General features: G+C 35.6%; 1 protein-coding gene and 1 long non-coding RNA gene across 5 annotated transcripts in view; both read left to right on the top strand.

Moving 5' to 3' along the window:
- Positions 1-22,982, top strand: part of agap1 (ArfGAP with GTPase domain, ankyrin repeat and PH domain 1) — a 216,578-nt gene that overhangs the window by 104,446 nt on the left and 89,150 nt on the right. For 2 of the 4 annotated variants that reach the window (XM_073870885.1, XM_073870883.1), the window contains exons 4-7: positions 5,050-5,064; positions 7,520-7,605; positions 8,753-8,894; positions 9,644-9,778. In XM_073870885.1, the coding sequence (XP_073726986.1) occupies positions 5,050-5,064; positions 7,520-7,605; positions 8,753-8,894; positions 9,644-9,778 (378 nt within the window). The remainder of the gene's footprint in view (positions 1-5,049; positions 5,065-7,519; positions 7,606-8,752; positions 8,895-9,643; positions 9,779-22,982) is intronic. The other 2 variants (XM_073870886.1, XM_073870884.1) reach the window with 1 other exon arrangement.
- LOC141365593 (uncharacterized) lies at positions 14,512-16,195 on the top strand. Its single transcript, XR_012370662.1, has 2 exons — positions 14,512-15,483; positions 15,984-16,195. It is a non-coding gene; the product is annotated as an uncharacterized lncRNA (long non-coding RNA).

Raw genomic sequence — 22,982 nt, 5'->3', positions numbered from 1 at the left:
TACCAAGTGTACACAGTCTTTGGACTCTCGTTCAAACCTAAACGCACTCGGCACAGACTCCTTTTCACACCTGAACTTATGGGGGGTTCCCAGACAGGGCTTATCCTAGTCCCAGACTAAAATAATGTATGTTTGAGCTGCCTTAATTTAAAAACTATTTGCACTGACAAATCTTAACATATATCTGTACCATTGTTTTTGTCTCAAGGTGCACCCCATAATGTTTTTTGTAAGGTATGTTTGTAAAAACTACTTAAATGTGCTAATATAACTAAGGCCTAGTCTTGGATTAATGTAAACTTTGTCAGGGAAACCGCTCCATAATGCGCACAACTCCAAAGCAACTTTGGACAAGCATCTTTTTTGTTTAACAGCAGCGGCTCTGGACACGCGACTTAAAGCTTAAATATTATTGGCCGACACACTGGTAAAAAATGATTTGCTTACATGCAGTGCAAATGATAGCACACAGTGTGAAAGGCTTTATAGGGATCTATTGTTTTAGTTTCAGGGCGTCATCGCGTGTCACATTCGCATCTTTATTGTGCCCAATATTCAGCAATATTTTTCTTCGCATCAACACTCAAATCTCATTTACATATTTGTGTTTTCAAATACAGCACGTCGAAACCGGTCTGATGTGTTGATGGCAAACATCTGGTTTTCACGTGTCTTGTACCTGATTGCAGTGTGGCAAATTTAAATATGCACAAACTAATGAGATTTGAGAACTGTGGTGCAAGAAAATGTTTTCTGTAAACAATGATTTAACTTTCTGTTCCTTACACAAAGCTATTATATCTCATAGTCCTTATTTGGTGTATTTTTTCCATTGTACAGAAAATCTTTTCTAATATGCTAATATGTATAAGATTCTTCCCTAGTTTTCAGTGCTGCATGTGCATAAAATCCTATGCCTATGTTGCAGATAACCTTTTTGTATCTCCTGTCTGCTCTCTTTATTTCTCCTCTGCACAGCTGTTGTTAGTGCGTTAGCTTGGTAAAGTTGCTCCGAAGGACTTTGCCATACTCCCCATGTATAATTAAGAACATTCATGCACTTTGCCAGGTCATCACAATATGCTCTCCTCCTCAAGCAGAGATCTGCTTTCAAATGCTCCCTGTGTAAATATTTCATGCCTTTCATGACCGTTATTATGTGGCCATGCTAAACTGGCCATTCAAATGACTCCCTCATGGAAAGCTTAATAAAGTTTAGGAATTCAAGTCAACAGTGTTTTTTTAAGTGTGTAATTCGAGGTAATTTATTCTAAACAGTGTTTAGTAAAAGTGAGCTTAACTGACGTCATGTAAGTGCCTGGTCGTCCCTAACAGAGCATGAGGTCACAGTAAGTGGACTGACAGGCACTGATCATTTTTCGGGTTCTCTTTTGCTCCTCACCCTATAAACCAAGCCACTGCATACCAGTGGTCAGCGGGAAATCGCCCTGAATAAGAAAAAAGAAAAACAGAGATGTCAATTGCCTGTTTGCCACAGTGAATTATAGCACAGAGCGCCAAAGGAAACTGGGGGTGAGATCAGAAAACGTTGAAATGCACCAGGCTAAAGCGACACAATCAGACGTGTCACTTTGACACCAACGCCTCATCTAATAGCCTAAATAGAAGTGATGTTAAACTCAGATTTTTATGTTAATTCAGAAATTTAAATATGTTTCAGTTTTAATTGATTTGCGAATTTACATTCCAGCAAAACTACCATGCCCTTAAAATGTTTTCCTTCCCTTGTTGTTTGAAGTTTTACCATTCTGGTTTTAAAAATAGTGTTTCCTTGCTTTGGTAGAGTAACCTCAAAACCACTAAATACAGCTGCTACACATTTTTACAGAGGGCTCCGCAGTGAAAGTCGGCCACATGGGGTTTTTTACCCTTCCCCCTTCATCACACATACTACATGAATAGACACATTCTCTGAGCTCATTAAGAGATATTATCACAAGGGCAAATGTGTGTGTGTATGTTTATGCAAGAACAAAAAATCTTTGCCGGCCTTGTGGTCAAAAGACAGACCAAGCCTTAAACAGTTCAAAACCCAGCACCACGTATGGAACAGCAAATCTTGTTTTTGCTTCTGCCACCACAATTATGTTTGATTTTGGAAAGCAGTCCAGTGGGGAGCGGCAGTTTTGTGTGATTGTGCAGACTCTGGTGTGAAAAGCCACTTTTATCAGTGTAAAATATCACAAATTTGTAAAACTCATGTGGGAAAGGTTTCCTTCCTAGATAAAGTCTGACTTTGTAGTTGCAACCCATGCAATTGAAAGCCCTAAGTTGTTGCAAAATGTTTATGTTCTGTCTACCGAAACTTACTAAACTGTTGCCTGTGATGGTTAAAAATGTTATTATGATGCTATCCACACTGTTCCTGACGTAAATGCGGGCGACACCATCTTGAGCTCAGATGGGTAAAACTTCCGGTGAGCCACTACAGCTAATAGTAGTCTTATTGCGAGGGATAGGAGTCTGCCGTTTTGACTGGCATTTTAATGCTTAATATGAAATCCAGGAAGACGGGCATAATTTGTGCAGTTAGGGGTTGCCATAATAGATGATACAAACGCAGTAAATCTCCACAAAACAGTTGTTTTAACTATAATACACGCACAAGAACTGAATGTTTATGTGGCGCACGTGCATCTATTAACTGTATCCACACATCCATCCAGTAAAACCTTTCATAAAAACTGACAGTGAACAATAAATACAATAATTATTCAAAAACAACATATTATGCTGATAAAAATATGCTGATTTATTTATTCTGCTACTATATATTATTACAAAAATGAGATTACAGTCCAGAATATATAACCTATGACATTAACTGCTTATTAGTTAATGTTTATAATAGTTTGTGATGTGTTTCACGCATTCCGTTACTTTTGTTATGTTTTAAATGTCTTATTTACTGTATAATATTTTCATAAAACGAAAACAATATTGAAAACATGTAATAGGAGTTTAATATGTTTATTATGGTTTGTTTAAATAACTTACATTGTGTTGAATGAGAAGCATAAGTTACTGCTGCTGTCGGATCGCTTGAAGCTTGATATGTAGCCATAAAAACTCGGTAAGTCGATTAAAAATTGCTGTTTAAAAAAACCTCACACCAGGGACAGTTGTGACATTTTAAACTAAACCATAACTTGAAAGGGTTAAAAACAAGAAGTCTCTGTATATTCCATGTATTAAACACTCGACTGACTGTCCCACTGTAGAGATACGGCATGTCTCTGTGCTGTTATATTTGCGCATTGAAGACCCGTCACCCCCCGTAAAAACATGACACGATTGAATATATCTTCATGTATCAGGACACTTCTTAATTTCATCCTCACACTGGTTTATACATGAAATTATGACTGTAATCATCATGGAAATCGCCGGCTCTGGTTCAGTGACAGTACGCGCCGGAAGTCACACACATAATTCGCGCAAAGCGTCATGGGGCGTAGGAATAGTGTGGAATAGTGTGGATAGGTGTGTGAAAAGTACTTTTTTACAAAGTAAAATAAACACATATACTTACATATGTAATGTAAACAGCAGGGAAAATCGAATTTGGCAAAATATTAAAACTGTAAATACAGCTAAACAGATCTGTAGCTGTCTTTGTTCAGTCGAGAAGAAATTATGTTTTTTGAGGAAAACATTGCAGGATTTTCAAATGAGGCATGAGGGTTTTATCTAGCGAAATAATTGTCATTTTTGACAAGAAAAATAAAAAAATATGCACTTTTAACCACAACCTCTTTTCTTCCTCCGGCTGTGTGACGAGCCAGCGTGACCTAACGTAATTGCATAATGACGTGGAAAGGTCACGTGTTACATATATGAAACGCACATTTGCAGACAATTTTAAACAATAAACTGACACACAGACATTAAACACTGAGACTTAGGTTTGATACGTCATCTGTGACCTCTTAACGTGATGACTTATTACGTGAGGTCGCGCTGGCGTGTCACAGGACCGGAGGAAGAAGAGAAGTTATGGGTTAAAAGTGCATATTTTTATATTTCTTGCCAAAAATTACAATCGTTTCGCTAGATAAGACCCTTATGCCTCGTTTGGGATCGTTTGAAGCTGCGTTGAAACTGCAATTTTAAACTGCATTAAAACTGTTAAGTATTGGGGTCCATTTAAGTCCATTAAAATGAAAAAGATTCCTGGAATGTTTTCCTCAAAAAATATAATTTCTTCTCGACTGAACAAAGAAAGACATCAACATTTTGGATGACATGGTGGTGAGTAAATTATCAGGATTTTTTTATTTTTTAAGAAAATGGACTACTCCTTTAATGCCATTCAACAAAGAAAAATATTTATGTTGTTCTTATAGGGATAGTTCACCCAAAAATGAAAATTCTGTCGTCATTTACTCACCCCCTGAAAGTGTTATAAACTTGTATAACATTTTTTTAATTTTGCTGAACACAAAGGAAAATATTTTGAGCAGTGTTGGTAACCAAACAGTGTTACAGCACCATTGACTTCCATAGTACTTATTTCTACTATGGAAGTCAGTGGTGCTCAAAAAAATGTATGCAGGTTTGGAACAACTTGAGGGTAAAATGAAAAAATGATGACAGAATTTTCATTTTTGGTGAACTATCCCTTTCATTTATTTCTTCTTCTTTTTGTATTGTATTTTTAATACATTCATGCCCAAATATTTTTATAATACAAAAAATGTGTTTAATAGCAAATTAGTTTTACCTTGGTATAAAAAATAAATTGGTATTGTTTTTTATATATACAGTACATATATCTAACGTATCATGACAATGTGTTTGACCAGACTGTCGCAAGAGTAAATATATTCAATTATTAGTCTCTCCTTCACACAGACAGCACCATGACGTTAGATAAGATTGCAGCGAATTAATGAAAGCTGTGCTTGTTTCTCTGTCTTTATCTCTGTTTAACTGTTTCTTTAACTGTGACTGTGCATGTTCAGCTGGGCTGCTTTATGATTTGAGTTTTCTTTTATTCTCTTTTTCCTCGGCTGCTTCTTTAACTAGCTGACGTGGATGCAGGTAACTATTTGCTTTCTTGTCTTAAATTTGTCTGGTCTCTACAAGAGAGTTGAGCAGATGGTCTCTCCTGTGTGGCTTGTTCAGCAATGTTTCACGAATTCCTATCATGTTTTTATTAAGAAAAGACATAATTTATATTACAAATGTTCACCAATTTATCATTCTTGGAGATTAAACAGATTTTCAATGTGGTTATTGCAATTGTGCACACCTAGCCTTTTAAGAACACTTTATGAAATAATTGTTTGTGCACTTAAAATTAGTATAATTAACATATACTTTTACTACATGTTTATTAAACTTTTTTAAAAAATTATAATTGATTGTTTGTTGTCAAAACTATTAAAAAGAATCAATTGGAAATCATCCATTGTTGGTCAACCTTAAAATGAAAGAGTAAAAAAGCCTTAAGATCAAGCCACAGTACAGGAGAGTTCACACCTTTTCTCTCATAAATCCATTGTAGATGTGACATCTTCCATCTCATTCATTTCCTTTATGAATCACCAATCACACCTTTGCAACACCCAGTCAGAGTTACGGTCCATCATGACTCTGAGTCAGTGTCATTGGATGTCAAACTGTTATTTCTTGCTGTGTTTGTTTTGGATCTCACTGTGGTGGGGTTAGATAATAATATTCACAATATCAGTTTCTTATGATCAGCTATAATATGTGCGTTCACAAGCCTTGCTTATAATCACATGAGTCAAACAGCTCTGCAGAGACACAGCCCACAATGTAATTAACTCAAGGGTGTGTATCTTTCTTTAATTGTGCACTTGGCCTCTCTCTCTTTCTCTCTCTCTCTCTCTCTCTCTCTCTCTCTCTCTCTCTCTCTGTGAATATGTAAAAATAGCAGGGGGTTATAAATAACCAGGTTCAGGCTATATGTGCATTAGCTGTAGTGATGCTTCTCCACTTCCTCTTCCCTCATAGCCAAACAGACAAACCGTGTCATTAGAGAAAATCCGACCGTCCTTTCCAGCCTAACCGCCGTCCCCGAACCTCTTGCCCACACACAGTCATCAAGTCTCTGCTATTTGAGGATTTATTTTCTCTGTCCTGGCATGTTGCGGTGACTTCTAAAAAGCACATTAACTTTGGCATCAGCAACTTTGGCATTCAGATTTTAAACATTCGCGTCAGTCAGAAAACCGGAAGGGAAGAATAAACCACCACTGAAAGCAGTTGCGATCTATGCAAGCAAGATGTTTTGCTTGGTGCTAAAACCTAGCGAGTTGCCTATAGGGATGGTCGTCCGAAAATGTTATTTGTTTACTGTAACCCAACTGCTAAGGTTTTGGTACTAGTAATGCTAAGGCTATAGGTTTAATTTCCATAGAGTACACTGATAAAAAGTGTATCTTATGTGTATAAATGTAAAAAATAACAAGATTCCAAATACTAAGGCAGCATTGCATTTAATTGAATACACGAGTTTGTTTTCAGATACAGGAACCCTCAGTGTAAAGTAAATGTAGAAACACCCCCACATGTTTGTATATATTTTTATTCTAGCATAATTACTCCTAATCCTAGTGCAAAAAGCCTCTTTGCTAATAATCAAAGAAACAGCTGGAGGTCAAAGAGAGAATTTTGTGTCCGGTGACCATTGAATGTCCTACAAGACCATTAAAGTGAGGTCATTCTTGCACCAGACGATTAGCAGGATTGAGCTGTGATCAGGTTAAGACCTTTTAACATCTCCATGAATGCCCGTCTGATCCTCTTACACTTCAGCACTCCCCTCTCCTTCCCTCAACAGAAAGATCTCTGATCTCCGAATGCTTCTCCCACCAAGAGCCTCAGAGGTCCAGAGGTTATGCGTTTATTCAAGATCCTTTGACCTTTCACTAGAACGTTGAATTGCATTGAATCATGCATAGCTTTATACGCACATAGATATTGAACACTTCTGTTATGCATGTAATTATACATTAATACGTGCTATATTAAAGTTTTAGTTTTCGTTATCTTTTGGCTACAATACCATATACAGGTCGGAATGTGTCAGTATTCCACTGTAATGTCGACACTCACTGTGCAAGTGAGTATGTAAGTTATGTGTCTGGAACGTGTAATGGAAGTCAGGTAGTTATTTCTGTTTATCACAAAGCTTCCCGAGCTAAGCTGTAATGGTCATCGTAAGCAAAAATCTAAATTGAAATCAGTATGCTGGCCTGTGGATAGACTAATCATTTGTAGTCTTTCTCCATCGGGCCTTTGTATTCAAACCATTGAAGATTGCCAGAATTTTTTTTTTCTTTTTAGTAGTCATTTTTCCCTATGATGTTTCTTAATGGATTTTTAGAACTTGTGATTTTGAAAATAACAGAGTTGGACATTCACTGATCTGTTTCCATGCCAATCTGTAGTTCACCAATCATCTCATTTTAGAATTTATCATTAGCATTTTTTGGTACTTTCATTCATTTGACTTTTTGTTGAACAGGGGGACGCTTCAAAAAGGAGATTGTAGTTGATGGACAAAGTTACCTTCTCCTGATCAGGGATGAAGGGGGACCTCCGGAGGCTCAGGTGGGTATTACCAACATTTCCTTTCCGTTGTTTTTTTTTGTTGGCATGATCAGAATGTTTTTGCTGCATTATTAAATCTGGAAGGTGGGTTAAAACACTATATGTGACCCGCTCTGGCGAAATGAGTCGAAAGTCGCAACGTTCCATTTTAAGATATGGGCCGATAATGTGGAAAAACAATGAAATAATCCAAAAACTTTTTTTGCTAATTTCAAAGAACAGAAATTCAAAAATAATCTTGAGTAAAGGTATTTAAATGACTATTAAAGTTAAAGAAGTTTTACTAAATTCTCCGGAAATGCTTTTTTCAAATCCTCTCGTCACCTTGGAGCATTTCCCGCGTATCCCCTGAAACTTCACTATCTCTCCTAATATGGTGTTACATGTTTTACATAGAGCCAATAAAAAAGCTTAGAAATCTACACAAACGCTGATCATTTGTCAATGGGAAGCCCCGGGGCACGCGATTGGTCCAGCCATCCTCCTGTCAGACTCGCAGCGCTCTGTGTAAACAATTATTTTAACCCAATATTTAACTGTTGGTATTTCTGTTATGAATTTGTTACACTGTTATTGTCAACTAGCCTACACAAAGATATGATTGCATAGGCTAGCATTATTTGTTTTCTTTTTGCTTGTCTCTCTGCCTCTCTCTCTCTCTCTCTCTCTCTCTCTCTCTCTCGCACACACACACACGCGCAGACCCACGCACACACAAAACTTTAAAAGCGATTTTCTCAGGTTTTCAGTTGGAAAGAGAGGGCAGACGACCATAATTCAAATGTCTATATCTTTAAAAAATCATTCAAGGTATGACTTTGACTAGGATATCATTTGAAAGCTTACCTCCTTTTTCCATTGATACCAAAATCTCAATTTTGAAATTTGGGTCACTGTGACTCATTTTGCTGGATCAGGTCACATATTATTTTTTTACAGAGCAGTTGAAAGTTTTAGAGATCAGCTTAAACTATGAAAGAATATGATTTATAAGCTGAGATCAGCTTAAACTATGAAAGAATATGATTTATAAGATGAACAGATTTTATGAGGAGTTTATGAAGATGAATGAGCCTATGTAAAAAGAATATTGTAATGATGTTTCTCTCTCGCTTTATCTCTCCCACTTTCTATAATTCTTTCTCAGTTTGCATTGTGGGTGGATGCGGTGATTTTCGTCTTCAGTCTGGAGGATGAGATCAGCTTTCAGACTGTTTATCATTACTATAGCCGTATGGCCAACTACCGCAACACAGCAGAAGTGCCCCTGGTGCTAGTGGGAACTCAGGGTGAGTGTGGGTACAAAAAACTCCTCCAAAAGTCATTCATCCAAGGCTGAGTTGGCCTACAGTCCAGCAATAATTTTAAAGACTAAAGTGTGTAGTCTCAAGACACAGCTTGTTGATAAATTATTAGGGTTATGCGTTATTATTTTTTTAAAAACTTAATACTAATAGACTCTAAACTCATGCAATTAAAAATATACATTATTGTTCTGCTCCATTTGCTCAAAATTAGTGCATAGCATATTGTATAACATATATTTCAGGTCTAAAGATGGGTCTTTTTACACTTTAATGCAAATGTAAGGCTTAATAATCCATTAATTAACATACATAGGCATACTGTATCTAAGTCATGCTTCTTGTGCTTACAGTATATAAACGCTAGGGGGCACTACACTCATATTAATGAAAGGCTAGATGCACAGCTCATCAACTTATTCATTACTGCAGGGGTAAGCAACATCGTGCTGATGTCCTGCAGATTTCTGTCCAAACCTGATGAAACCTTGCCTTCCTGTAGTTTTCAGGTGACTCTATAGACTCTTTAGTAGGGTTGTAGCTAAAATCTGCAGGACATCGTCACTCCAGGACAGACGTTGCCTACCACTGCATTCTGCCTTGTTCCTAATTTTATTAGAAGTGTTTCATAAGATAGTTCAATAAACTTAAAGCCTCTCACACTTGGTGTGGCCATTAAGTCATTTCATTCATATTTTAAATCTCTTTATCTTTTTTATCCTGACTATTTGTAGATGCTATTAGTGCAGCTAATCCTCGTGTCATCGATGATACACGTGCTCGCAAACTATCCAACGACCTCAAGAGGTGCACCTATTATGAGACCTGTGCCACCTATGGCCTCAACGTGGAACGTGTCTTCCAGGACGGTAAGTGTCTATGTATTTACATTACATTGACATTTAGGCATTTGGCAAATGTTGTGACTTACAGTGCATTTAAGCGATACATTTTTATTAGTTTGTGGGTTTCCTAAGGGATTAAACTTTGTGCTGGAAACACAATGCTTTACGAATATGTAATCTATTTAGTTTAAAGAGATCAGAGCTTTAACTTTTAATGTATCACATTAGCCATTTTGGTGGTAAATACAACAGCTTGTTTCACTGAGTTATGGTTTTAATTTGGGGCAGTCGTAGCCTAGTGGTTAAAAAGTGGGCTAGTGGTTAGCTTGTTACCTGAAAGTTGCCGATTGCAACTGGTTTCCTTGAGCAAGGCACCATAACCCTAATTGCTCCCCAGGCGCTGTAGGGATAGCTGCCCACTGCTTAAGTGTGTGTGTTCACTACTCATTGGGACACTTTTACTACTTTTCCTAGATTCCCATGAAGTGTCAATTGCTTGTCATACCTACTTTACATCAGATTCATGCTACCACCGATCATAACAAAGCATGCCTGGATAATCATTACTTTTCAAATTATGTAGGTTACAGCATAAAGAAGATACAAGGTCACTTTGCTGTGAAATAGCCCAGCCCAATCTGGCTTAATCAGTTCTTAATTACAGACTAAATGGCCCATCTCTTGTGCACTTCTCCCTATTGCTTTTTGCATGGCACAGATCGGTGAAATATGAATTTCAGAGCTCAGGTTGCTGATCTGTGAGCTGAGTTGTCCAGGGGTGCTTTGAGAAAGCTAATGAAGATTCAGGAGGAGTGATCTATACTTGTACCCGATTGTGTCCCCCAACTTTTTGGCGGTCTTGCCAAGCAACGTGAATTTTTTCATTTTAGAATCCCATTGATAAAAACAGTCTGAAGAATCATTTAGTATAGCTGTTTTCTCAAGTTCACTGTTTTAATGACTTTGTTGTTATTGTTGCTTTACTGTAGCTAGTGTGTGAAACCTGTTATTCACCTCATGAATAATGATAATAATAACGCAAGCTATACAATTTTTGGTCAAGCATTTCTTGACCCAGTCTTATTTAAGGCAGAAGGTAAATTTCTAGAAAAGTAGTTTTTTGCCATTTTTAAATGTTACAATTTTAATGGTGTGTGTGTAACAGCTTAAGTATACCGTACGTCACTTAGACTCTGACTGTGAAAACTAGACCAAAGTCTCAAATCTTACTGTGAGATAAAGAGCATCACAGTTTGATTTCAAGCATTAATTTCTACTATGATTTCAATCACGCACAGGACATTACTCACATTTTAACTTTATTATTTTGTCATTTTTGTGATTTTATGTAGAAAACAGTAAAGCACAAATAAATCTTATAAATAGTTTAGTAGCATATTCTTCTTAGCATAATTTGTCATTATAGGTAACTGAATTATTTCCAGTATTTTGTATCACCATAGTCCCTAAACGTATGTAAATGCAGGGAATGGAATTCAAGTCAAAAACATTTTCCCACATTTTTTGTCTCTCACTTCTCAAACCAAAGTTAAACACATGCTTTTACCCGATTGAAATACAGTATGCTGTAGTCAGATAAATGTTGATGTTTGAGCAGGTTTTGAGATCTGCGCTCCACTAGAGGGTGCCAGATGATAAGAAACAAGGTCTTTGATTCCTGTTAAAAGCAGCTGGAATAGTGGACTTTTCTGCTTTCACCAACTTTGAAATGCAATTTTTTTTATCTGTTTTAAGGATGCTGGGTCCTTTAACAAAGCATTTATTTATAATCCTGGCAGGGTCTTACCAAAAAAACTTTGAATAAGAGTGCCTATTGTGAAAACGTCATGCACCATACAGCCAGGGGTGTGAAGTAAGGAGCTACAAATGCTCTCTCGCTACTTTTGTGAGAGTACGTTTTCTCAGGAATTATACTTTATTAGCTGGTTTAAAAATAGTGTACTTATACTTGAGAACATTTTAAATGTTGTAACAGTACTGTCACTGCTCTACTTTTTACTTGACTTTTTCTTTCATTACAATCAATTAGGAGAAATAATCTTCAGCCACATCAAATCACGCGGGGCAAAAATATAAGGATCATTAAATGTGTTGTCCTTGAAGGATTATTCCTTTTTTTTTTTAAATCCAGATAATTTACTCAACCACATGTCATCCAAAATGTTGATGTCTTTCTTTGTTCAGACAAGAAGAAATTAAATTTTTTTAAGAAAAACATTCCAGGATTTTTCTCAATTTAATATACTTTATTGGACCCCAACAGTTTACAGTTTGAAGGGACACTCCACTTTTTTTTTTTAAATAGGCTCATTTTCCCCTAATGTTAAACATTTGATTTTTACCATTTTGGAATCCATTCATCCGATCTCCAGGTCTGGCAGTACCACTTTTAGCATAGCTTAGCATAATCCATTGAATCTGATTAGACCATTAGCATCGCGCTAAAAATTACCAAAGAGTTTCGATATTTTTCCTATTTTCCTAGCAAAACAATTGTCATTTTTGGCAAGAAAAATAAAAAACATGTACTTTTAAATCACAACTTCTCGTCTTCCACCAGCCGTGTGGTTTAAAAGTGCATATTTTTTATTTTTCTTGATGACAATCGTTTTGCTAGATAAGACCCTTATGCCTCGTTTGGGATCCCTGAAATAACAAATTTTGTGTATAAGGAAAATGTAATTTGTTATCTCACATTGAGATTTTAAGTGGTTGTCCTCATATAAGAAAAATACTGTAGTACACTTTAGTGTTTACTAGTAAATTGAAGTATATTTTTGTAATTACTACACTTTGTTAATGTACACTACTATTTTCTGTAGTATTGATTAGTGAATATTTGTTGATAAACTGTTGCAATTACTGTAGTATTTTTTAATATATTAAGGTTCATAAACACTTTTATTACAGCTTACTTCAGTAAACCACCATCAGGCATATATTGCAAATAATATATAAAAAATATGTTTCTAATGTTTGCAGTAAAAATAAAGCTGTGGGAAGTACAAAAGCTTTTGGGAGTTACAGTATTTGAAGAGTTTGGTTCCAAAACGCAATAAATCCATTTTGACAAATTTCGGTAAAAACGTGTTTTCTATACCAAGAAAGTGATAAGATGAAAACCACTATTTTCTGTTACAAACTTTCACAAAGCATCTTTAGGTTATAAAAACATAAAAAATTCAAATCCATAACTTGATTTTCAAAGATTTATTATAAAAACTAATTCTTTTTTTCCACAAAATGCAATAAATCCATGACGGTTTTTTGTTTCAAAATGCTATAAATGTATTACATTGTCATTGCTGCGGTTATACTTGACGTCGTCTCTTTACATTTTTCATAGCGATCAGCTGTAAAATGTTTTGGTCCTGCTATTTTCGTTGACTTTGAGTAAAATAATGTAAAGTTTTCATAAGATCCTCTGGGGTCAATGTTTTAGCATGAGAAGCTTGATGCTGTCGGGAGAAAGCACCCGAGTGCCTCTCGTGGAAATTATTAGATGTTGATGGCTTACGTTTCTTTCCCGTCACAGAAAACCATCACAGGTTTAGCAATGCAATTAAAGTATAATTTTGTTTTGTTTGTTGATCACGTAGTACAAAGTAGATGAGGAAAACTAGGACTCCGTGTACTCAGCGCGCCGCCATTGTTTGTTTACATTGCATGACTGGTGGGCTGTAATTTCAGGAATGGATTTATTGCGTTCTGTAAAAAAGGAGGAGTGGCGTTTATCGCATTTTGGGAAAAAAGGGAGAAAAGATGTCAGAATAACACGGCGGATATTGGATTTTGCGTAAAATTAAGAATTTACTTTTAACTACTGACCTGATATAATACTGATTTTGGCAGTAACTCATTTTTTTCAAAAATGGCGTTTATCGCGTTTTGGAACCAAACTCTTCTTAGCTGTTTCTTGGTTTACTGTAATAGCATTTATATTAATGTCTTTGGTCAAACTAAGCTGTAAAATAAATGGTTTATCCATTTAAAAATGCAATGGATTTTGAAAGATATCTACAAAAAACGGGCAAAAAACTTTAAAGGCGTTTTTCTCAGGTTTTCAGTTGGAAAAAGAAGACAGACAACCTTAACTCAAATGTCTATATCTTTAAAACCATTCAAGGTATGACTTTGACTAGGATATCATTTGAAAGCTTATGATCTCTTTCCATTGATACCAAAAATCTCAATTTTAAAATTTGGGTCACTGTGACTCATTTTGCTGGATCAAGTCACAAATTCTCATGATCAAACCTGCCTTATTATCTGTTCAAGGATCTTTAAGACTAGTCATTAAGCAACTCACAGACTACTCAGGATTTAAAAATAAATGTTCAATAACAGATTCATTATTATTGATATCTAAGAAGTTTTTTTATCAAAGTTTTCTGTTATTACTTTTTGTGGTATGAGATTGAAAGCAATGCAGCAGCTTATGTGGCCACAGTGAAGAATGTGACGAGACACTCTCTATAATCATCACAGTAGCATTAAATACATACTGTATGTCGAATTTGAAGTACAGTATATTCGATAGACCGCTGCTCTATACAGGTGTATAACCGTTTGTGAATCACCTGCCAGTAGTAATTGAAGTGAGAAAATTACCTTTAAAACTTTATATTTTATAGTTCACCAGAGATTAGGCCAAATCAGTGAAAACAGTAAGACACTATTACATTTAGTGTGAGCCCATAATGTAGAGATTCAGGAGTCTAGATCTCAGCAGTACACTGTAAAAAATCCAATTAATGAAATGTTGGAAGGGCAAAAATATATAAGTTAAACCAATTTTCTTGTTTGGGCTTAGTTGAGTAGACATATTATTTTAAGTTTACATAAATCTGTGTTTAAAACATTAAGTGAATTGTTATTTTCAAATTCAGTCAACATTCAGAATGGCTATATTGACTGAACTAATTAAGACAAATCTGGTCAATATGTGGACTTATGACAGCTTTGTTTCCTGACAACAAAATGCTCATAATATTACTGTTATTTGGTAACAAAATGTAATTTTAAGAGTTGTTCAGGCGTGAATGTATGTGCTTTAAGTTTAAATATGCGGTCGGTTAATATAGATAGCGTCTATTTAAAAATGTGCTCGGACACTTTCGGACGGAGAAGAGCTCCAGAAAATCACAGACACTTAAGTGCTCACACCCCGCCCAGCGCAGCCTCGCCTCGGCAAGCCCATCAGAAATCGACTGCTGGCTCTGATATCTCTGTGGCGTTTAAACATGCGATTTAATTCATTTTAATTTCTTATACTTAATAATAAAAGGTTTACCGGTATGTTTTAAATCATATTTTAGGATTGCACTTAAATGATATCGCTGTTGAATGATATTTCATATCTTTCACATTTGTTATAACTGGGCTGCGTACTGCCTCCGAATTTGAACTTCAGAGCTGAAGGTGCGAGTGGAGAAATAGTCCCAATATCATAACAATCTTAAAACTTCTAAATATACCCGTGTGTGTACCCGTGTGCGTGCGTGTGTGCGCGCGCGCGTGCTCGCGCGTGTGCATGTATGTATGTATGCGCGTGCGTCTGTGTATTTTTAATTTAAAATGTTATAAATCGGAAGGATCTGGATCACAGGTCATTTCATCTGAGATCAATCCGCACGCAACAGCTGGAATCACTTACTGATTCACACAAGGAAGGACACAAGTCAGCCGTTTCCTCAAGTTCACGTCAGGTAAGTGTTTGTAATTAAATGTTAATTTTAGAATATATTAATTGGCAAAGACGCAAATACTCGACGTTTTTGTAATGGTATTTTTGTAAAGATATATTAGAAGTGTGTTATGTTGTGTCCGAAGTAAAGTGGAGCTATTTTAGTTAAGATAAAAAGCCTGGATATAGGGTTGGTTTACCGGACAGAGTTTAGAACTCGGTCTTTATTATAATTGGGACATTTTTACAAACAAACCTTATATAATACAATACTGGCGTGCATTTTGAGACAAAACAATAGCACTCATATGTTAAGAGATGTCAGTAAGTTATTTTAGTCAGTGAAAAGCCCTGTCCGAGAAAACCGCCCAATAGTGTTTAATTATGTGTGATGGCTGAGGGAAATTTGGCCTAACATTAACGTTATTTAGGGAATAAAGTCTTTCACCGTCAAACTTTAATATATTAAACATGTTATTTATGTATGTGTATGTGTTTATATTCCTCTGTTTATCAAACCAGAGCGGAGATGATGTGAGAGGCAGACCCGAGACATAGCGAGACAGTTTCCGCTTGGACTGGCTGAGGAAAGTCTCCTAAATGGCCCTGGAGATGTTCTGACTGACTTTGGAGGCTTTTTGGACTGTTTTATGCCCTCTATTTAAAGAAGACTTAATTCTGTATGTTCAGTCTGTATGATAAGTGAATAAGTGAATAAAAAGCTTTTGTTTTTATGTGACTGAAGTTAATTATTTTGTTTACAACACCAGCATAAATTATTTGGTAAATCATTTAAAAATGTTATTAAAAAAATCCCAAATAATAAATATTAATTGAAGTAACACATAAAACATTGAGTAAATACTTAAATTTTAATTGACAGAGTCTTTGCTGTAAGTTTTTAAAGATTCAACTGATTAAAACATTTTAGTTGAATGAACTATAAAGCTAATTGAGCCAACATACTTTTTTATATTTGAGTCAAATTTGGGCCAACTAAAAAACATCAATCCAGGTAACACTTTGGAGACAGAAATTGAGTGAATGTAAAATTTCTGTGGAACTAGTTACTAAAAAATAATTCATTGAGCCAACAATTTATTTTTTACAGTGTATCAGAGATTTAAAAATAAATTGGGATTGGTGTGGCCATCTGAAATCACACTATTATTATTGGAACAACACATTTTGTGTTGTTTTAACACATCTTGTGTTGTTCCATTTTATTTATTTGAATACAATCAACACAAAATGAAACATAATGTGTTAAAATAACACATAGAGCCTTATTTTAACAATCTAAGCACATTGTCTAAAGTGCACGGTCTAAACGGGCGTGTCCGATGCCACTTGTGCTAATTTAACAACGTGAAAAAAAATTATATGCGCCTAGCGCACCGGCGAAAAGAGTTGTTCCTATTCTCCTAATGAGTAATGGGTGTGTTTTGGGCATAACGTGCAATAAACCAATCTCATCCCCTTTAAAATCCAATTTGGCTGGCACTATGTCTAATCCCTATTTAGATGACGGACTTTGTAAACTGAAAAACTAAGCGGAGGAAGAAGACCCCCAGTTTAAGAAAAACGTAAAAAAATTTTGTTGTTTTTATTTTTATTGAAATGCATTTTTTTTTATTAAAACCTTTAAAAGCCGTTTTCTTTCAGACGTGCAGAGAGCCGTTTCAGCACTCGGACAGCGCCATGTTTTTTTTTTAAAAGCATTACTTAAAATGTTTCTCATCTCACCATATCCACAGGTACAGAGTCATCATATACAATAAATAAATCCGTAGGGTAGCATTTAAAAAAAAATTAAAAATAGATGCATTTGTTTTAAGCAAAGCATTTATTTACTTACCTGGCTACAGGTGAAGCAGCTCTTTACGCATTCTAACGTCTCATAATCGGTCCTCATTTATGTCTCAAGAGACTCAATGATAATCTTTTACATTTTAATCCTTTAATTTTTCATATTTAAAAGCATTTTTGAGCAGCTGCGCATTCATGTATGTGACAAGCAAACCCACGTTGCTGCGTTTATAGGCGCATATTAGTAACGCGCTCCTTAAATAGCAAAAAACATATTGCCCCATTGACTTTAGACTTTAGAGCAGGTTTTTGTTGGTCAATGGCGTAGTCTATTGTAGTTGCCTCAAAATATCAACGTGCCAACAATGCACCTGAATACACCTCGTTTTCAGACCAGAACCCCCATGGGCGCAAAATTGGATGCTAATGCATTTGCTATTTAAAGAATGTGGCGCTAAACATGAAAATGATCATTGCGCCGGGTTGAAACTCGCAAAAGACACTTGCGTCGTGCATTGTGCTGCATTGCGCCGGATGTATGATAGAGCCAATAATGTTTTAAATAACATAACTTTTTACATCCTTTCTTAGAGTGCATCTGCTTCAAAACAAAATCATTGAATTCATAAACTTTTTTTTATTTTGGGGGCACTTTCGCATCCTTTGACTTGTTTATTTTTGATATGTAATGGGTTCTTTGTGATCATTTGTATATCTGTGTCTGGATATAGGGCATGTTGTCCATGTGGTTACACACCTGCCTGTAGTTTGCATTAGCGTGTGTGTGGCGGGGCGACAGATGCACGCTGCTCCGCGGAGGGGTTGGGCAGGCTGAAATCTTCAGTCGGAGATTTACACTCTAAACGCTCGGCTATTATCTTCTTAATTATTACACTGTTGGCTGCAGCCAAGACTGCTGTAATTTAACTGCGTGTGTGCGTTAAAAGAGTGGGGGCAAAGCCTGTACGATGGCCAAACTCATCAGTAGGGCTAAATGAGAGCAAGAAAAGGCAAAATTTCTGATCATTACTGACGGCGTCTCCCCGCATCTCTCATTTCATTATCCGCAATTAATCACGCATTCTAATTATCCACTGTAGTGGAATTTATTGATGAGTACCAAAATTATTGTTTTAATGTTTTGTGTTGCATTGATGGCAAAGCAACTGCCCAGAGGTGCGCTCATGTGTCAGGCCAACTCGCACACATTTCATTTTGTTTGCCTGATTTGCACTCATTCTTGCATCAAAGCAATGCACGAGCCATCATTAGTACACGTGACCATAATTAAATGGTTTCAATTTTTGGCTCACTGCATATTCACAGGGTGTTAGATTGATATTTGAGTAGAAATCCTCACATTGTAATCACATTTTATCACATCACATGGGATGTTATTCATCCTGTTTTTGTTTTTTTGTTTTATTGAAGAGTTTAGATGCAAAACCCTCTGAGACATGTTTTCTTGTAAATGAGCATTTTTATCAGGCTCATGTTTAGGTTCAGTATTTTCATTTTAAGGGCAATAAAAAGGTTATGAGTCAGTAATTAAAATGCCTTATTTTCACACGTCACTTCAGTTTTTTAATTGCATGCAAGCTTTTTTGGCGCTGTCATTCATGCAATTCTTCTGTGCACGTAGAGGACTTTGCTGAAAAATAAAAGTGGCGTTTAACATATTCTGCCAGCAAACTGGCATTTTTTCAATGGCCTGAGGCTGCACTCTAAAAAATACTTTGCTGCCTTAAAATTTTTTGCTAAATCAACTCAGATTTACAAGTCATGTCAACAGAGATGAGTTGTCACAACTTATAAAATATAGTTGAGAAAAGTCAACTTAATTTTATAAGTTATAACAACTCACCTGTAGTTATAACAACTCATCTCTAGTCAAGATAAATAATATGAAGTTGAAATGACTTGTAAATCGGGGTTGATTCAACAAAAAAATTTAAGGCAGCAAAGTATTTTTTACAGTGTGGGATTAAGTGGATTTGAAGCGTAAGTGTTTAATGAACATGTCAATGTTTAGCAGCTTTTCAGTCTGAACTTTTCATTTTTTTATTTTTCTGTGTCAGCTCTTTTTCTGTAATGCACTTATTTCAAATTGTTATTCATTCATAATTTTTTAGTTTAATTTATTTGATAACTTTCAGTTAATAGCATGCAACAAATATTGCAACTTACTTTCAGTGAAAATGCCATGTTCATTTTTTTAAAACTAGTTCTGCTTTGTTAGTTTTCGCCATTGATTCAAGGCATACAGTGCTGCAGAGTATTAATAAAAGTGCAGTTTATCAGGAAAATTGATTTTTTTTACAAAAAAGCATCACATGCATTGATTTGTACTGCAATTTATGAATGTTTGATGATCCTGGGTTACTTTCTGTCACAATCAATTATTAATCTCTCAAAGTTATAATTCCTAGCAGTACAGAGGTCTATATATACAGGTTTGTTCATGTTTAAGTACAGGGCTCAGCTTTCACGTGGCCTTTTGCTTTAATAAATGATAATTGTCTTTGGTTAAGCATGCACTAATACAATGACCTGAACTGCCGTAAATCAGATAAAGGCGGCCAGCGAGTTGCATTGCTTTCCCAGAAACACAGAGATGGAAACACGCAAATAACGTTAACCATTAAAAATAATTGGTGCAGTAGTTATCCGCATTAGATTTATGTAACAAAGTGTTTACAAGATGCGCAGTGGAGAAAGAGAGGCAATTTATTTAGTCAGGGTCAGTTGTGAGGGCTTTATGTTTGTGTATTTGTGCTATCTGTGCATGATGTTTAAATAGACTCTGCGGCTCTGAGTCTACTTGTGGCTGTGTATCTCTGCGCCTGCAGATCATCTATGTGTTTGTCAGTGGTGCTGCAGTAGAGGTGAGGGGTCCTGACAGTTCCCCAGCCTGCGTCCATCAGCGTGCTAATTTAATTAACCTAATTACCCCCCTCCGCATCCTTGACTGACTCTAGTTGGGTTGTCACAATGTCAGAATGAGGATGTAGAGCTTTGTTAGCGTGCGCTAACAGCTAATGAGTTTTGCTGTGCACTTTCTCTATCTCTGTATCGCTTTATTAGGGTTCTGTAGTTTTGATCATTACTGTTGAAAATGGCATGTCTTTTTTATAGAAGTAATTACCTCAAGGCAGTGTGAGAGGTTCCTTTTGTTCAGAAAATGTCTGTTTTAGCTGAGAAATGTTGTTGCTATAGGTATACTGAAAAATTATTTATTATAATAGTATTTGACTCTGTAAAGTGCCAACCGAAATGCGACCATGGGCGTCAATCTTAGGGCATCATACAAAAATGCTTCGACGCATGTGGAAAGCAAACACTAAGAACTTTAGTTTGTTGCAACAGAATGCTATGTTGCCATCATTGTTTAGTTATCCCCGACATCCCAACCCCCAGATCTGCATTTGTGGTCGCATCCTTTCTTGCTGTCTTATAAACCCCATACGAGTAAACACCAAGGCGTTACGCTTTTTGATTGAGTTTGCGTTACACATTTTGATTGAGTATGCGTTACGCCTGCGACCGTCGTATGTTTTTAATTCTTTTAAAAAAAACTCTAGCAGGTGGGTTTTGTCCGCTCTGAGATGTCACTTTTCACTCGACTGTCCAATGACATTAGAGGAGGGGCGGGGAAAATACCACAACAACCAATCATCGCATTAACAGACGAATCATAACCAAAGTGCCCAGCTGAAAAAATGCTGTGTAAATGCTATGGTGTTCACGCCCCCTAACACATCTGTAATACATTATATTTTATTAAGTAGCATTGAACATGGCATAGATTAGTTGATGCTATAATGGGATACTTTGGCCTGTAGTATAATATATTATTAATATTTTGTGCCTTTTATTTAGATATATTTGCTTATTTTGGTTTCTGCTTCTTTGTGGTATCATTTGTGTTTATAGAAGATGCCCTATAGGTTATATTCTGTATGGTTATATATTTAGGGATGCGACGATAAATGCAGATATACACTAATAATACCTGGATATTTATTCATTTATTCGTTATAATATAATTTATAGGGCATATTTATTTGTGTTTTGACCATTGGCATATGTATTGCCACTGATATTTTCAAGTTTCAATTTGCGGTACATTTATTTATGAAGTAGTTTCTAATTAAAAATATATATGAAAATACGAAATATTTTTAAATGTTAGTTTTTTTAAGAATTCTTTTTATATTAAAGGCTATTTTTGCATTCTAACCTCAGAGTTTTCATTTGATGGTAATGCTGTTTTTTTTTTGTTGAAGTGATTACATTTGCTGCATATTTATTCATTTGTTTGACGCTATTTATATATCCTAAATTTAACAAAAATATTCACAATTTCGTTTTTAAAGAAAAGACTGCTGTTTATATTATTTTAGAAACTATGTCGCCTCAGAAATCTCATTTAATAAAGGTTCGGCACATTATGAATATTAATCATGAAACATGGACAAGGAGAGACTGATTAGACATTAAAAAGCTGAAAAAATAAACGAGCAACAAGTAAAGGCACACTGGTTTGTTATCCCTCAAGCTGCACAAGGAAAGCACAGGGATGCGTTTTCTCAGCTGCAGAACCGGCTGCGCAGAAATAGACAAAAATGACAAGATTGATAAAAACAGCGCAGGTAAAGAGCTTGAAATAATTATATGTGATTCGCATGGAATTAAGATCACAGACAACCTCCGCAATTATAACAAATGACTAGAGGTCACCAGGTAATACTAATCCCGTTTGAATAGAGCGTAAGCTGTACATTGTAACTGATGTAATACTTATGCATTCATAAATTATTTAAATCGCCGGGCCGTCTGAGTGCTTAATTTATATTTCAAAGACTTATTATTATTTATGTCGCTCTAACATAAAACATTGTAAGAAATTGTACACATAATGTTCTTTTTTATCCCTGAAACTCAAAACATTATCAGATGCCCCTTTCACCGTGTGTGTGTATATATATATTATAAACGTATTACAAAAATGAATATCATACACGTGTGACTAGTCGAATATTAGCGAACATAAACAACTACTGCTCAACTACGAAAAACTTTTGTCGAGGGCAGCCCTACACAGTACATACACAGCAAAAAATGATTTTCAAGAAAAAATGTTCTTAGTATTTTTGTCTTGTTTTCAGTCAAAATATCCAAAATTTCTTAAATTAAGATGATTTTTCTTGATGAGCAAATCGACCCAAGAAAATAAGTCTAGTTTTTACACCAAAAATATGAAATTTAAGTGATTTTTTTGCATAAAATAAGCTAAAAAAATCTGCCAATGGGGTAAGCAAAAAATCTTGAACATTTTTCTTAAAAACTAAATTCAAGAAAAATTCAAGGACATTAGCTTACCCTATCGGCAGATTTTTTGCTTGTTTTATGCACAAAATCACTTAAATTTAATATTTTTGGTCTAAAAACTAGACTTATTTTCTTGGGTCATTTTGCTCGTCAAGAAAAATATCCCAATTTAAGAATTTTTAGATATTTTTACTGAAAACAAGACAAACATATTAAGAATTTTTTCCAGTGTACACTGGAGTTTAAGCTACAAGGGTGTATGTACATACCCCCTTGTAGCTTAAACTCCAAAATAATTGTACAGATACGAATATGTGTTTACGTGTTTGACTGTGTATTTTGGTGTGGTGTGTCTTTTACAGCAAGGCTAATTACTGAACA

The sequence above is a fragment of the Misgurnus anguillicaudatus genome, chromosome 8 (assembly GCF_027580225.2).
Source record: "Misgurnus anguillicaudatus chromosome 8, ASM2758022v2, whole genome shotgun sequence".
Taxonomy (NCBI): Eukaryota; Metazoa; Chordata; class Actinopteri; order Cypriniformes; family Cobitidae; genus Misgurnus; species Misgurnus anguillicaudatus.
The sequence above is the reverse complement of the archived record's forward strand: the minus strand, read 5'-3'. Positions and strand labels throughout refer to the sequence as shown.